This window comes from Antedon mediterranea, chromosome 6 (genome assembly GCF_964355755.1).
Source record: "Antedon mediterranea chromosome 6, ecAntMedi1.1, whole genome shotgun sequence".
Taxonomy (NCBI): domain Eukaryota; kingdom Metazoa; phylum Echinodermata; class Crinoidea; order Comatulida; family Antedonidae; genus Antedon; species Antedon mediterranea.
The window spans coordinates 28,439,104-28,455,909 of NC_092675.1; the positions used below are offsets into that span (position 1 = coordinate 28,439,104).

Below are 16,806 nucleotides of genomic sequence, written 5' to 3' on the forward strand. Positions count from 1 at the left end.
TTTTTATTTGTAAAATAAACATTGACATTTAATTCAATTCAACTTTTTTATCAACGGAGGTCCATCTCATCCAGCGCATTAATGCAGCGAAAACTCTTAATGTTATAATTGCCCATCTTAATACACATTTTCCAATCTTCTCAGTTCGAGTCTCAGCCTAGGGCGATATTTTCATTCACGTATTATTTCTCATTCCACCTTAATTCAGCATTAATGTCGGGTGGTTTAGAGTTTTACTTTAGTTATTTGTTATTACTACAGTATTTCAGCTGAATGTTTGTCGAGATGAAGCCCTACTACATGAAGCCATTTCACCTTATTTATCATTCATCAGTGTTACATGTCATTTTCAGCTGACTGTTATCGGGATGAAGCCCTGCTACATGACGTCCTTCGAAAAAGAAAACCCTTCTTAATGAGATGAAGTCCTTCTCGAGTTGAAGCCTTTCTCGAGATGACTAGACAACCTTGACCAGAAATCAGAACAGAACATAACAAAATAAGAACCTCACTGAAGAATGGTTTAAAACAACTTATTTTTTAAACTCGTTTAATTTTCTGAAGTTGAATCACCTTTAATATACTAAAAAATGAACTCAAACGAATTATCGATATTCAACACATTCTAGACTACTAAATCACATTAGAAGCCATTCCTCACGAGAGATGCTTCAAATTGGAGAGGGCAGAACCATGCCTTGAAATTGAACCAAAAAAGGAAATCAAAGAAACGGCCTAAAGGCTATTTTATGCCATAGAAATGTAAGTAGGAACTTGAATGCTTTGCCTTCGGGGTAATTACAGGTCATTAATTGAAATGTAAGCATATTTGATTTATCAGGAAATTAAATATAATTTGAAATGCATAATGTATAATGATAGAAATTAACATGTCGATAAAAGAAACATCAAGAAATGACCTTATGTAAATGCACGGTATAATTGTGATGTTTAGACAGGTCACATGACGTATCATCATGAAAAGGGCACTACAGACATTAGGGTCTATGAGTGTAGGCGATAAATCTTAAACCTTCAATTTCAATACGGCAGTTTTATGTACACACTAAGGTGGGGGGGGGGGAGGGAGGGGATGACAAAAGGCCTCCTAATTCCTAGGAGTTTTAACAAATAATCTATATTGTTTTGACAACTCTTGTACCATAACCACTGTGTTGCCAATTCCCCCTAACTGCTATGGCAAATAGAGATTGGTCATAACTTTCTACCGTACATTATGAAGATGATAATGACATTATATATGGCAAATGGTAATATGCGCCCTCGACATCATAAACGTTGTACCGTAACATTACTCCTGAAACTGAAACATTAATTTTGTAGGCGCGGCATCACATTCAAAAATATCTATTGAAAAGAAACCTGGTTATATTAATACTGTTACTGTTAAATGATATAACCGATATGCATTCCACACCAGCCGAGTTAGACATGTATGATGAAGCAATCTATACTGGTAATCATGTCTGTATAATGAGTAAGGGTGTTATTGAAATTAGAATTGACAATTGAAATTATGTCGGTCGTTTTGTTCACATAATTATTGTCCTTTTGGTGTCGAATCGATTTATTCTATAGATATCATGGTGACGTATGTGAATACGTAGGCTAATTGCATTTCTTAAGATTATTTTGTTTTCTGATATTTTCACAGTTTAGAGACTGATGTAGGCATATTTTCATGGACATTCATTGTGTTTGTCTAAATACCTATTTCTTTCCTTCCGCTTTGATAAGGTCTAAGCCTAGGATACCCTTGTTATACACTGTTTTGGTCTCTGGTTTTAGTACGAGTATGCTATACCTACATAATTACTACATTTTCTGCCACCTCCGTCCACACACTTAGGCCTATGTTACTTTTGTAGATATTTTGACTTAAGTATAGTTATAGGCCTATTGTGTGTAGAATATAAATAAAAGAAAATGTTTCTCAGCAATGACTGTCTGGATAGAGTATAAAACTTCACATCTGTTGCAAGCAGATCTGGTTGCAAGTGTCTAATTTTGCCAACAAAACAACTTTTCAACAGGGGGGTTAAACCCACATGGTGTACAGAGTTAAGTGATTTCATACTTAAACATGGAGTTATATTTATTGACACTGGGCGACTGTCATGAGGTGTTAAGGCGACGCATCGAGTACTAACTACATGTGCTGAAGGTTTAATTAAATCATTTTTATCGAAACCTTGAGAATTCTTAGAAAAAAACGTTTATTCTTTCATGTAGGCTTATTTTCTTTTTTTTTGGGATGGGGGGGGGGGGGTACATTTTATGTCTTATTACCGGTATTAATAATTATTGACATCTTATTATGACCATATTAGGTCATTAATATTTAAAATTGTATTATACGATTATAAATTTTAAAAACTAGGCACTTTGATATGGCTAGGCCTATTGCTAATTGCTAGGTTTTATTATCAACTGATTTGATTTATACTTATGATACAAAGATCTTTGATAAAATTTAAACTTATTTATACTTATTTTAAATACTGCAGCTTTACTTGTATCCGGCACTTCAAAATTTGCTCTCACATTACACCAATTTTACATAAAGGAGAAGATTGAAATGTAGGCTTGAATTTCAAACTTGCAGTGCTCCAATAAGAGTAATATTGGGATTCCTCTCCTTGCAGAGCATGCCATCATGAACATTAGATATTTAAAACTCAGTTGTAATATTACAATTTAAATATGGTACTCTCAGTACCAATCTATGTAATAAAAAATAATTTTATCATTTCGAGAATGTCGTCTTTTTAGATAAGATAATCTTGTCTTCAATCGTTAACTTTAGTTGAACTGTTTGAAATTGATTATACGGTGTTTTGCCATCGGGTAGCATCTTCAAATAGTCCCACTGGGATCTACACTGAATCGAAAGTCACCAGGAAAAGAGTAAAAAACACAGCAGGAGTCATTTCTTTTTATATTGTATATATACTATTTGGCGTTTTCTAATGAATATGTGTGTGAAGACGTTCAGACGTTTCTTCTTTCACAAAAGTATCATTTTAGAATTTATTCACAAATTATCAATATTAACCCTAGGATTCAGCTTTTGCGTTCCACAAATTACAATGTGGTTTTAGTAAAATTGATAAATATTGCGAATCTTCTGCATTCTTTTCTAAGCCACACTTTACCAATTACGGTCTGGGTTCGGTAATTTAGTAGCATTTCCAAAATAATTCATTTCATCTTAAGAAAGGTAGTTGTGTTGCCAAACCACGATTTTCAAATTATGTAGACGATTTAACTATCCCTAAATTGCAAAAATGTTTGTTTTTGACAGCTTAGAGAAAAGGGACAATTTATAATTGGACAGTCATTAACACAATGTGGCTTGAGTTTAAACCTCGACGAGACCAAAGAATCTAGAATCTTTTATTAAAGGTTTCCGATTGAAACTTCGTGTAGGCCTAATTGTAATCCTAACAGAACAAACTAATTTATTTTAAGTCGTAATGTTACTGCAACATACGTTATATAGATTCTTGGGACTTTAGCTATTTCCTCTTGGTCTGAACTGCTTGAAGCATGGGTACTTTACAAGTTGGGACAGGCAGACCAGTTTCGTGGTTCATTCTTCACCCTGTCTTATCGAGTTAGATTGTAAAGTAATAAGGAAAAGCGAACGTGATGAATTTACTTTCCGTGTTAACTCTGCAGTGTAAACTATTCATTTAAATCCAATCATTTTGGAATTTTGAATATATACAGTTTCCGTGAAATTATCTGATTAACGACCAGGTGGGCATTCAACTACCGGTGATATCTATAGGCTCTAATTTATTGGTGGGATAATGGTTCAACATGGGTTTGAAAACAAGGAAAACAGATTAGAAAAATTATAATAGTTGAGAAATATTCTATTCCATTTTAGATGTAGGCCTATATAGGAGGTCTGTAGATTTGAATAGAACTTCTGTTGAACATAAGAAGGAGAGAGAAGGGAAGAGAGGGGAGAAAGCAAAGATAACATTAATATGATGCTGAAGACGATATCGCAAACGACGTGATGATGGTATTTGGTACAAAGAGCAAAATAGTTGATTTATGAAGCCTACTCTAGAAAGAGGACCAACACACTTGCTTATATTGGTCAACTATTTATTATGAATGGTTTAAGTTATACCAACATGTGTCAAATGTATGAAATAAATTATAAAAACGAGGTGGGTATAAGAAAATCCAATTGCCTGAATTACAGGAAGTACAATCGTCATTGACGAGTGTTTTCTTATTCGTATCTTTTAGAAAAATATACACACAATATATATCGTTTCTTGACAACCAATCAGAAAGAAGAAACGAACATTTAGCATATAGTAAAGACACTTAAATTGTGATTTACTGTTTTATATATGCGTTATTTCAAATGTTTGTTATCAGAAAATAGTTGGTGGTATTTTAACCTATTAATTGCTGTTCCGTAAACATTGTGCAGAATAACGAGAGTAAAAAAGACATTTATTACGATAGGTGCTACAGTTATGTATTTTAAATGAGTTAAGTTCAACATCCTATGTCTTGGACATACAGGTTTTGGTTCTACTTGGAAGAAACGCAACACGTAGGTGGTGCGAACGCAAGTGGGTTGACCAATCACAAGGGTGACTTTTACAATACCAAATTTAAGAGGCGATATAATGATACAATTTAGAGATTTATATAAAACATTATTGTACACATTTTAAAAAAAGGAAATAAATTAGGCTGGAAATAAATGTCAGTTATCTTCTTATGAAATAATTTATGAAAACGCAAACAGAAACATTCCAAACATTTAAGATGTGCGATAATAATAGGCGTGGCTGCCTATACAGAATTGCCAATGCGAAAATAAATAATGTAAACAGGTTCATTAACAGAATGCGAACGATCTGAAACGTTGTTAAAGCTCTGACTACACTATCAAAGTTTGTGTGACAAAACAATGTAACCCTATTTGGCCATATCATTACCATATTTGAGCACATCACACTTTTTTTTTGTCTAACAAGTTTGATAGTGTATAGATAGCTTCAGTTAGGTTATTATGAGGTAACCGACACCTACACTATATTCTATCAAAAAAAGGTGTTTGCATTGATTTATGTATCAAGTTGTCTTAAACGTAAACTTGGGCATATATTTGCCATCAAAGCTGGCTATAACACGTTTTTGCTAGACCACAGTGATGACAAATAGCCTCTGAAGAACAGATTAATAGTATTATTTATTACTGTGGTTGTTGTTGTTGTGATATGGCACACACCACATAAACATAACAGAAGCATTTGCTGGAATTTAAGATAATAAATTGAATCCTTCCATTTTGTTTTCGTTGACGAGCTGTAAGGTAAACTGGTATCTTCCCTGATATATTAGCCTTTCATTCTGTATAGTGGTTTTAGAGGAGTTGGATAATAAAAATCTTGGTTGTGGTTTCTGGTCAATTTTTTCATTGAAGACAAAATGTAATATATTACACATGTTCAAAGAATTTGGAACGTCAAGTCATCAACTAGTGGGCTGTAACTTACAATCGAAAACAATCAATTTATTTCATTTTTACCCATTACATTAATAACATACTACAGTAAGCAATAATTGTAATTTTTTTTTCAAAACGTCACAACATTTTATTTATTTCGGTATGATAATGCAAATCGAAGAAGATTAACCAAATTCACACTAGAATCCGACTTGGTTTCAGCTGTCTCAATTCGCATTTATTCTTACATGGACTTCGGGACAATCCAAATTGTACTTGTGGCTTTAATGTTGAGAATCCGCTTCATTTCTTATGTTACTGCCCTAATTATAATACACAAAGAGATATTCTACTTGTAAGCGCTAACTCAATTATTGAGGATATCTTAGCCAAGGATTTTTCTTTAACATTTAATTTTACATTTTTAAGTGAAATTTTTATTTTTGGTTCCGATCTTCTTTCGAATTGTGAAAATGCTTTATTATTTTATTATGTACAACAATTTCTTGTTAATTCTGGAAGATTTAATTGATGTTTCTGTTAGTTGTTTTAAAATGTTGTATTTGTTAATCTGAGGCGCCTTGAAGCTAAGATGGTTCCATCTTGTAAGGCGCCTCTGTGTAATATACTGAATAAAAAAAAAAAAAAAAAAAAAATGCAAATCGGTATAATATTGCAAATCGGCAGCCGGAAATGAAATAAGATGCATTAAATAGAATAAAATAAAACACACATTTTACAAAATACATTGAAACACATAGCAATGTAAAAGAAAAAATTAAAATAGTCAAATAGCAAGTCCTAACCAAAAAAATGAAAACAACCAGAATTTATAATGAAGTATTGGCCTATTGCATCTTGCATCTTGAAATCAAGATCAAAATAATTACATTCAGTACAATAACCGACAAACGAAATCGAGCACTTCTTTAAATGGTTCCATTTTTACTCCTATCCCATTAAAGCAATTATCTTGAAATATTAAACATATGATTGAAACTGTCAAAATGAGTTGGAAATACTAATCATTGAAACGGGTATACTGGTAATAATCCAAAACCACCAACATGACAGGAAATTTAATTAATATATCTGTTATCATTGTTTAGCTTAATATCGGGCCTTTGGGTTTAGATGTCAGAAAAAAAATAATTAATTACATCTTTCAAATGAATACGGTACTACATTTTACCGAAAAGAGAGATTATAACCTAAAAAGAATTTTTGTTTTAGAAACAATGTTAGGGCCTATATTTAAACATGATTTTAAAATTATATCTTTTTTAAAGGGCCTATTTTACAAATGTACGGACCGGACCGAAAAAGCATATTGTATAGGAATAAAAAATAAGTAGGCCCGTGTTATTATTATTATAGGCCTAAATGACATTATTAACAATATAAATCACGATAGGCTAGCTGCCAACAGTTACTAAGACTATAACTTGCATTAGTGTTGAACTGGCGATAGAGAACGTGAGAAACACACATCTTGTCCATGCCAGAAATCATGTTACATGTAACATTGCCATCAACTGAGCGTAGACATGTCCCCCCGGGGGAGTATATCACAGGAAGGATTTCTGATGTACTTCCTAAAACTTTTTTGAACACTACTAATCTACATACCTCCATCAAACGTATATTTCGTTTCTCATCAATGATAAGTTTAGCAAGATAATGAATGTTTCCGTTGTCTTGTGTTTAGGATCTGACTCAAAATTATTTCAAGTTTGAATTATATTCTTTCTACACAGCGGCAGATACCTTTCTTTTTTGTAGTACCTAAGTATCTCAAACATATAAACATTTTTTCTTTAATTACGTTGACCACGTATTGGGATGATAAGTGTTTAAATGTAGGTGGTATGACATACTTCTGAAAGATGCGGTACACGTGTGGAATTTATGTTTAAACATTGCCTTTAGGATCAGGACATCACGGTTACTTTTAAAAATGTATGGTATTTTAATAACAAATGATTACAAAATGTATTAATATCTTTTTGAACGTATTTTATTGTTTTTATTTTGGCCACGTGAACGAAATTTACATTTCACAACTTATAATTTGATAAATCTTTCTAGGCCTACTAAAGAAGATATACATGGTCAAATCAGATAAGCGTATTTTCATTCTTCCCTGGTTAAATCCATAAATAAATACTGTAAACTAAATTCCAAAATACAAGAGGAAATATAGTTTCTACGAGTTTGTATAAATCAACCGTATTATTACTCCATTCTTAACCAACCGTCGCGCGCTCTCGACTCGAAGTTTGCGTCGATTCGCCACACTTGCGCGCTGCACGCGATCACGTAATAAACGTGTATTCATTGTCAATACAAAACACATCCTGTTCTAGGTTACGATTATTCTAATAGCTTGATAATTTGACTTTAATCTTTTACAACAACTTACTTCCGAATAGTTCAATTGCTAATGAAGCACAGTCGAACCCCAGTAATAAATCAAGTGCAGATTTATTTATTTCAATATGCATGATATACGACTCATAATTGAGTTCTTATAAATATAACATTGTGCCACACGTCGCTCATTACTGTATTAGCCACTGTTCCAAACAACCACTGTGTTTCGCACGACTTTTCACACATAAAAACTAAAGCAAAACTTTTGCTTCATAAGTGTATACGTTCCTCAGGGAGGTTGTAGCTTACATCATTAAAGCATTCAAAAATTGTTAAATTTAATTATTATATTTTGAAACGTTTGTAAGCCTGTAGAATTGGAGAATGATATAGAGTGCGATTAAACAATTACTTTTCTATCAGTCGATTCCATTTTAGCTTTTACCCAGCTGGTGTGGTTTCCATACTCGTCTCTGATTGGTCGCATGGGACTTCTAGTTATGACGTTGAATATTTCTCGTAGGCCTACCCATTGCTTGTTGAAAATGCAATTATTATTTTAGCTATACACTATTGCTATATATCCTCGCGAGTCGAGTCACCTGTGTTTTAACAAATGCGTTATTTTAAGTTCAAGCTTGCTACGGAAACGACGAGCAGTGTGGACTGACGAGGTAAGGCGGTCGTTTATCTGACATCCTTAAAGCAACTTTGGAAATAGTGTGGATAGTATCCACTTGGATCCTTCAGTATTATTTTTGAGTTTGAACGCGTTACAGATGTTTACATTGGATTAAAGTTTTATTATAATACTTTTCAAAACGATTTTCTAGATAGCTACGAAAAATAAAGCTTATCAGGATACTTTATACATTCATCTATTGTGTGTGACATAAAAAATACAAATTATCGTAATTGCAAACATGGTGATTGTGAAAGCGTGTGTGGTGTTTTTATTCACAACCATGATAGCCGCTGCAGAGTTTACGGCATTGCAGGAAATTCTCTCAGGAAAATCAGCGGTAAGCTCCAAGTCGGACGGCCTGTTTGCAAGCCTTCAGGCGAAAATCCCAGCAGACCCTGTTGGCCGATCAAGGAAAGACAAATCTAACAAACCACATCGCTACATTCTACGGATATTGGAACCTCTCGTAAAAAACGATACGGCGCTAGAAAAAGGCAGTACCGTATACAGTTTTGCAGCCGAAAAAAGTAAGTACAGTTACTAACTATTAATAATTAATATTAATAAATTATACATATCTAATCAAATTGTAAAATCAATAGGCTGAGATATAATTTTAATGATAAAATAACGTTATTATTAATTTTAAAAGTGTTTCTAAGATCGTTTATTCATATTATGTGTTTCGGACAAAGCGTTAATTAAGGAGAAAAGTAACGGGCCTTTAAGGTCGCGAACTTGACACAAGAAGGTGTGAAAAATATGTGACAACTTTTTGTAGTAATGATGTAAATGTGGTGTGAGCGCAATTAAAAACATGTATAGTATATAGTAGTAGTATTTAGGCCCTATACCTGGCCTAAAATGAAGAACAATTTTCATTAAAGGAGAGGGGTGAGGCTTATGAGAGAGTTGTATTAGAAAAAGAAAAAAGGTAACAGAGTATAAAAATACATAATGCATACAATAAAGCTTTAAAGGGACAATACATGAAAATTAAATGAGCACCAACTTTTTAATTAGACCTACTATTGTCAGGTTATAAGGGGTAGTATTTCGTTATTGGGTAACCATTGCTAGCTATGATGACCACGCCTATGCCAGAGACTGAACTGATAATAAATATGTAATTGCATTATAGATGCAAAGAACTGAAACTATTTAAATACAGATGTTTTCAAATTATTTAAACTGCATTTAATTATTTCCGGTATCTATGGACTGTCATTGGTGTAAAGATTGTTTGACAACAGTACAGGGCATGGTTAAAAGGGGAGTGACATGATAAATTGAAAGATTTAAGTGGTCACGTATAATGTATTTGAAATGTAGGAACTTTGAAATAAATGGATATTTGTTTCCCAAGAGGGTTACTTTTCCTTTGCTCGGTATATTCGGTAAATCCCGGAATAAAGTGCTCCCGTAGCGATACACTTGAGTGCCAAACATCACGATTTATGTCGGATTACACCTGATCCAGGTGGAAACGAACTATATAGTTTTTAATCGGTTACTCCGAACAACATTTAAATTCATTATAGATTTTAAAATCAATTGCTTCTAGATAATACTTCATAAAAGGGCATAGATTAATATATCAAATTGACCTCGTCCCATGAATCGAAATATTCACGTACCATCAATGTTGCATACGGTTCCATGATTAAATGAAACACAAAATGATTATATTCGATTACGCCTTTAATATTATCAAAATCGTGCCTACATTAAAGTGCGTTTACATACATTTTGTTTGTTTCCTAAATAAAAATAAATAAAAATAAAATATACCAATTTGCGATCACGGCATTTTGGTGCTACAGGATTTTGAGCTGGTGTTAAGGAGCAATTACTCAACATTTTAGACCATTGGAAATCGTTTGTTTTACATAGAAGCCAAAGTATAACGTGTCACACGTAAATGTAGGCCTATCATCATTTTTTCAAAACTATTTCTGGTTTGAAGTTCTGGCAAAATATGAATTTTACAATAATAATTTTGCTTCTTTGTATAAAGTTTGTTTTTTGAAAAAAATGTGAAACCACTTTCCATGGATATGATGAAACTTGAACCTAATTTACATAATGTATAAGAAATATTTGACCAATATCATACGATGGGTCATCCAAGCTACGTGGAAATGTGCTGACTCGTATGGCCACATGTAAACGAACCAAAACAACACGAAAGTAATTTTTAGTCATTATCGGATCTAAATTTATCGATTTTCAATTGATTAATAATATTTAAAATGGTTGAATCATGAAACGATTAGTTCCCATCAGTCTGAAAAGTAAAAAATGAGTAAAAATATGGTCTATCAGGCTTCACGTGAAATGTTTGTTTGTGTTAAGTGGAGTTCGTGCAGTGAAAATGTGTGATAACTAACGATATCTGGTACTTGATTTAGATCTAATTATAGGCTTGATTAAGACATTATTTGTCACACGACCGACAGACAGATTTAGCCGCGCCTCTTACCGCCCCACTAAGCCCTAGGCTAACAACTCAAACCATTTCTAATTGTCTTTATCCTTATTAAACTACTGTATAACTGGAGTAGACACACATTTTATCTTGGGGTTGAGGACATAAAAGTTTAAATAAAGTTCGCAAGAATTATTATATTTTAATTATTTTTTAATATTTTGTAGTATGTGTTCCTAATAATAGGTTGACATGTAAACATAACGTTTCGATAGTTAGTTGCTGTCGATGCTGTATCTAATGTATCCAGTATCACATGCAAATTCCATCATCTTATGTGTTTCACATGTGAAGCCTTTGAGCATATCCACATCCTTAACTCAACCTTCCATGATACAGACAACATGTAATAAAAGCCTATTGGACAAATATTGTCAAATCGGTCAGGATTATATCACTTATCGATACAATTTGCATCGATTTAATCATACCTCATAATGCAATTAATTTACTCATAATTTACTTGTTAAGGTATTAATATTAATCCGTTATAACGGTTTATTATTATTATTATCAATGGATTTCAATGATTAACTTATTGACAGTGGTCACTTAGGTCAATACTTTGTTTCCATGTTTTCGTCATTTGGGGATTTTAATTGTTAAATCTATTAAAAAGCACTTTTAGCAACAACTTGGAAGTACTCAGTAGTAATACAGGATTATGGAGCTCAATTACAGATTGTTTATTTACAAATAATTATTTAGAAATTAAAGCCAAAACGTATATTATTTTTAACCTAAATTGTGGGCTATATATGGAATATTACTGTAATAGACCTAATTATTTCCATTAAGGAAACTTCTGTACCATAATCATCATCTTTAATTGGTCAAAACTAAGGCCTAGAGACAGCTTCTTGATTTCTTACTAGCCTACATTATTTTTCATTAATTGATTGTTTAAAACAAAGAATATAACTGTGTCAAAATACAATATGAGTTATTGACATTTTATCTTCAAAATTCACAATAATTAAGATTTATGGTTTTTGTTTCTATTCATGATATTAAACATCGGATTGCTTGTTATTTATATTAAACTTTATTCGTTCGAAAGTAGCTAACGATGCTCTATCGTCTTTTTGTCAAATCACCAACTACCAACCCTCGGGCCATCTATGAACTAGACCACAATGACATACTATTAATTTAAACCTCGAAATATGCAAAATCACACCAATTTTAAAGGAAGAAATATACTCAAATGTCAAGTAATTTTATAGATACGATTTTAGATGAATAAGCAGGCATGTTTAACGACGATGATAAGGCGTATTGATAAATACCCTTCCAATTCCTTTATGCACTTTTAAAGTAGGCCTATTGCTAAAGAACTCTAACAATTTTAAAGATACTCGAGTCGGAAGCTCAACCAGTTCCAAAGAGGCCTATAAACATGGTCTTAAAGATGTATTGTCCCTTTGACTAATTCCAAAAAAATAAAAAATAAAAGATTTTGAAAAAAGGTGGCTCATTTTGAAGTATCATAATAATTATTAACTATCACCAAAAAATTTTCGAAAAAAAAAATCATTTAACTGAAATACAGACGTTGTTTTTGTTAAAAAAATAACTTTGACTTCCAGTCAAAGTTTTCGATAAAAACATATGCCATAATGAAACGCGCTTGTTAGGCTACTCTGTATCCATAATAATAAAACTTCCTTATGATCCGTGTGAAAATACCTTCTCAACCGTGACAAGTTGTAATCAATCCTAATTAACGTATGCATAATGCGTACTCATGGTTTGAAATCTTTGTTTACTTTTGCTTGCGATGATTTTCTAGATGAAATGTAATCAAACTAATTTACCTGTTAATTACGTAAACTTGTTGTTTTTAGCTCGAATTTTCGACTTAAAGTGAATAACTTTAATATTACTTTGATATGGCCACTTTAAATTTAGAATATTTTGACCTTCATTTTTTTGTGTTTCAAGGGACAATACATCTTTAAGAATTAATCATAAGATAAGAAACAAGACAAACCAAATCCCTCTTTGAGATTTCAAATTAGTTGGAATGTTAAGGAGTAGGCCTACTAGCCATTTTACATGGATGAAATCGAAGATGTTCTTTCTTATAGAGAAAGTTTCCATTAAGTTATATTTATACAGCGACGTCAAACATTCTTTCAGACTTACTTTACAATTTCCAAATTCCAGATAATTTAGAAAATATTGTTTAAGATTTTTTGAAACAAATCTTAAAAATGGAATCATTCAACAAGCAATGCTGAATTCCTAAATCTTGATCTATTTACAGATTTTAATTCGTTTATAATATTAAAATAATACGATTATCCAATAACAGTTCTCAGCTTCCCACTGAGTATCTGATTTGATTTCTACTGTTTTTGACCGATTTTAGGAGACAATCTTTTTTATTTTAGAAATTTGATATTTTCTTATGTTTTAACCACCTGATACAGCAACGCTATTTAATGAGATTTACAATTATAATAATATGAGTACTCTGAAAATAGCAACATTCAAATGTTTCTTTTTAAGGTGTTTATCTTTGAATCTTGGACCTGTCAGCCTGTGCTCAGCAAGTCAACATTTCACGTGGCGCTAGCCCAGTGAACCTATTTGAAAAAGGTCATTAGTAAAACTAACATTAGTGTAAATTCACATTTTTGTATATCGCCATCAGCGAGTGGTTTTATCTTTCCGTGTAGTTCATCATATATACTTCTGTAGGTCGTTATATACTTGTAACAATGCGTGTTAATAGGCTACATAACATATTCAAGTTCATTATATTCCCAGCGATGCATTTGCCTGCGGCTAGATATTGAGCAAATACCGAGGGTGCAGTATTTACACAGAATGGAACACCAACCGAGATTCAAGCCAATGCGGGTTACTCTAGTTAAATTGTGTAGAAAAGTCTATAGAAAGATTAAATTGTCACGAGAGAGGCCTGAAGGGTGTTAAAGAATGGATTAATGAATGGATGAAATAAATACATGTAACAGAAGAAAATTACTACAAATATATTACAACTAAACGTGATGTGTTAAACTGGCAAAAGTGTCATTGCGTGAGAAATCATAACAGTTTTAAGTAACTTTTGAGAGAATATTCTTAAAAACTTGTACAGGAAGTTACGTGTCAGAATATGAACTGCAGTAGCCAACTATAATAAAAGTTGTTGTCTATAAGGTTAGTGACCCTTAGACCTATTAATAATAATTTAAATAAACAATAATAAGATTAAGCTTTCAAATTAAAGTCCTAAACCATGGAATTTATTAGGTCCATGTTAAGGAGAATTTACCCTTAATCTTATAAACCATACAAAATTGATTATTGAATTACATAATCATAAGATCTATGTATATGCTGATGTAATGATACCAAATGTTCTATATTGTATTGAGTGTATTGTGGCCGGTGGTAGGGAACATGTGTGTACGCCCTTTTAACATTGGTTCTCATAGACCAAACGCAAGCGAGTTAACCAATCATAAGCGACATTTCGGATGATCCTTCAAATCACTTGCGTTGCGCTTATGTCCTTGCGAGTGAGAACCAAGAATTAAGCTTGAATATAGGAGTTGACCAATCACAAACGACAGCTTGAAAGGTACACGCGGGTAAATTACTTGCAGCGCGCGCTTTATTTTGCGTCCGAGTGGAAATCAAGTTTGTGACGCGTCAAATTCATTCGTATACAGATACACTTAATGTATTTTGTATCGTAAAGCTATGATGGGCATTTCTGCATTCTATACCAACATTTAAATAATATAATATAATTCAGTTATTATGATAATTTTACATAATGTCTTAATGCAGGCGGTATATCGTGTGTATGAATATTAATGCAAATGAACCTAAGGGTATATCGAGCATACAACCTTAATAACAAATGTAATTATTCACTTCAAACACAATTATGTCGGAAAAATGTCGGCACCCTGGAACAGATACATTAGTCCTAGACCTGTAGTCTATAATCGAACGCCATCAAATTCAGTAGGCCTACATTTAGTGCATTCATGTGTACCCCGAACATGAATTATAATATCAGGAAAAAGTAAAACATATCAACAGTAACTTTTTTTTAACTTGTGATTAAAACGATTAGGCCTACTTGTTTTTTGTTTGTTGTCTGTCTTCATTTCACGCTTAAAGTGTTCTTCTGAACTTTACTACGCATGTTAGCATTGATAGCAATGATTAAATTATTATAGACTCGAAAGTACCGCCGTAAACAAGATTATTATTATGCTTCCTGCTGCTCTTTCTGTTCTTAATTCTTGAAAAACAATATATTACTATCTTGTCATTTAGTTTACAGAAAACTAAGACTATTTCGGACTTATACAGTATACATTATAATTTTTTTATTTTTTTTTTTTAATGTTGTGTCTTTTTTTGAAAAATTATTTCTAAATTTACTTATTTCTACTACATTTTCAAAATTGATTTTTAAATTTTATTGTGCATAGTGTATTCTGTTTTTTATTACCTAACATTTTGCTAAATATTGTTTTATAAACGTTTTTTTTTAAATATTTATTTTCTTTTCTGCATGTCATGCTCTTTTCATTGTTTTTTTACATTATTATGTTATTTCATTTTTATACTAGTATATTTATTTGGACAATAAATGAATGGTTATGAGTATAGTAATGATAATAGGGCCTAATGCTTATATGAAAAAAAAAGTATCAAGAGAGATCTTCGTAATGTCAAGCAACCATGCATGTGATTGTGATCCTTAATAAACCTATTTCTTCAATTACTTAACTCTGTAACTTCGGTTTCATAAATACAGATATCATAGATAAATATGCGGTGTATTTCTTTGTTACATATTCATAAAAATATTGATTAGGATTGATTAACAGCGGGATGCCTATGAACTGGATATGATCAGTGCCCTATATCAGCGGGTTATCAATCTTAGTTAGAAATATCTTAATATCTTACCATAGATTGAACTCAATAAGACCTGAAGACAAACGAATTTCAAACGACACCGTAGCCTCCAGACTCAGTCAGTGATATAACTACAATATATTCCTAACTAGTCTAATTCCATTAAAGAAATATATTTCATGAAACTGTACACGTTTCGACAAGACGTTATGTTAGCTATTTTTGTTGAAAATTCAATTAGTTAAGAGTTTTATTTCCAGTTTCACCCTTTCAGTATAACATATATCATTTTTATTGACTACTTGCTTCTATTTTGTAATTGATGTAAATGTTTTAAGGGTTTTGTGTATATTAGCGTTATCCTTTCTATAAATAAACAAAGAAATTAAAAAGCAATGGTAAATTTACAAGACCTTTTTATTTAGTTGTTGAATTGCACACACAAAATGCGATGGGGTCTATTAAAAAAAAAAACATAAAATGTTGAAAAAAAATTTTTTTTTTAATACGAAACTAGCATATCTAGACCGCAAATTCATATTTAATTTATTTGTTTCCTGAAAATAGTGATTTTTTTGTATAATAACCTACAGTGTTAATTCATTTTAAGAGAGTAGGCCTATATAATTTTATTATCACTGGCCTTCAGTAAAATCGTATTTTGTTGTTTTCTTAAGAAACAAACGTTTGATAATTGTATTTCATGGTCTGTGGACTTCAACATTTTATTTGCGTCAATTTTTAATTAATAAATACCAAGGTCAATGAATATTCTTAACCAAGCAGCTAAATATTAAAAACATAATTGGCATTTTAAAATATAAATAATATACAACAGTTTGATGTAAACATGAG

General features: G+C 31.9%; 1 protein-coding gene across 1 annotated transcript in view; it reads left to right on the top strand.

Annotated features, from left to right (window-relative positions):
* The first annotated feature begins 8,332 nt into the window (after positions 1 to 8,332).
* LOC140051755 (uncharacterized) overlaps positions 8,333 to 16,806 on the top strand; it is a 31,417-nt gene continuing 22,943 nt past the window's right edge. The window contains exon 1 of the mRNA XM_072097061.1: positions 8,333 to 9,094. Within this exon, the coding sequence (XP_071953162.1) occupies positions 8,806 to 9,094 (289 nt within the window). The 5' untranslated portion in view covers positions 8,333 to 8,805. The remainder of the gene's footprint in view (positions 9,095 to 16,806) is intronic.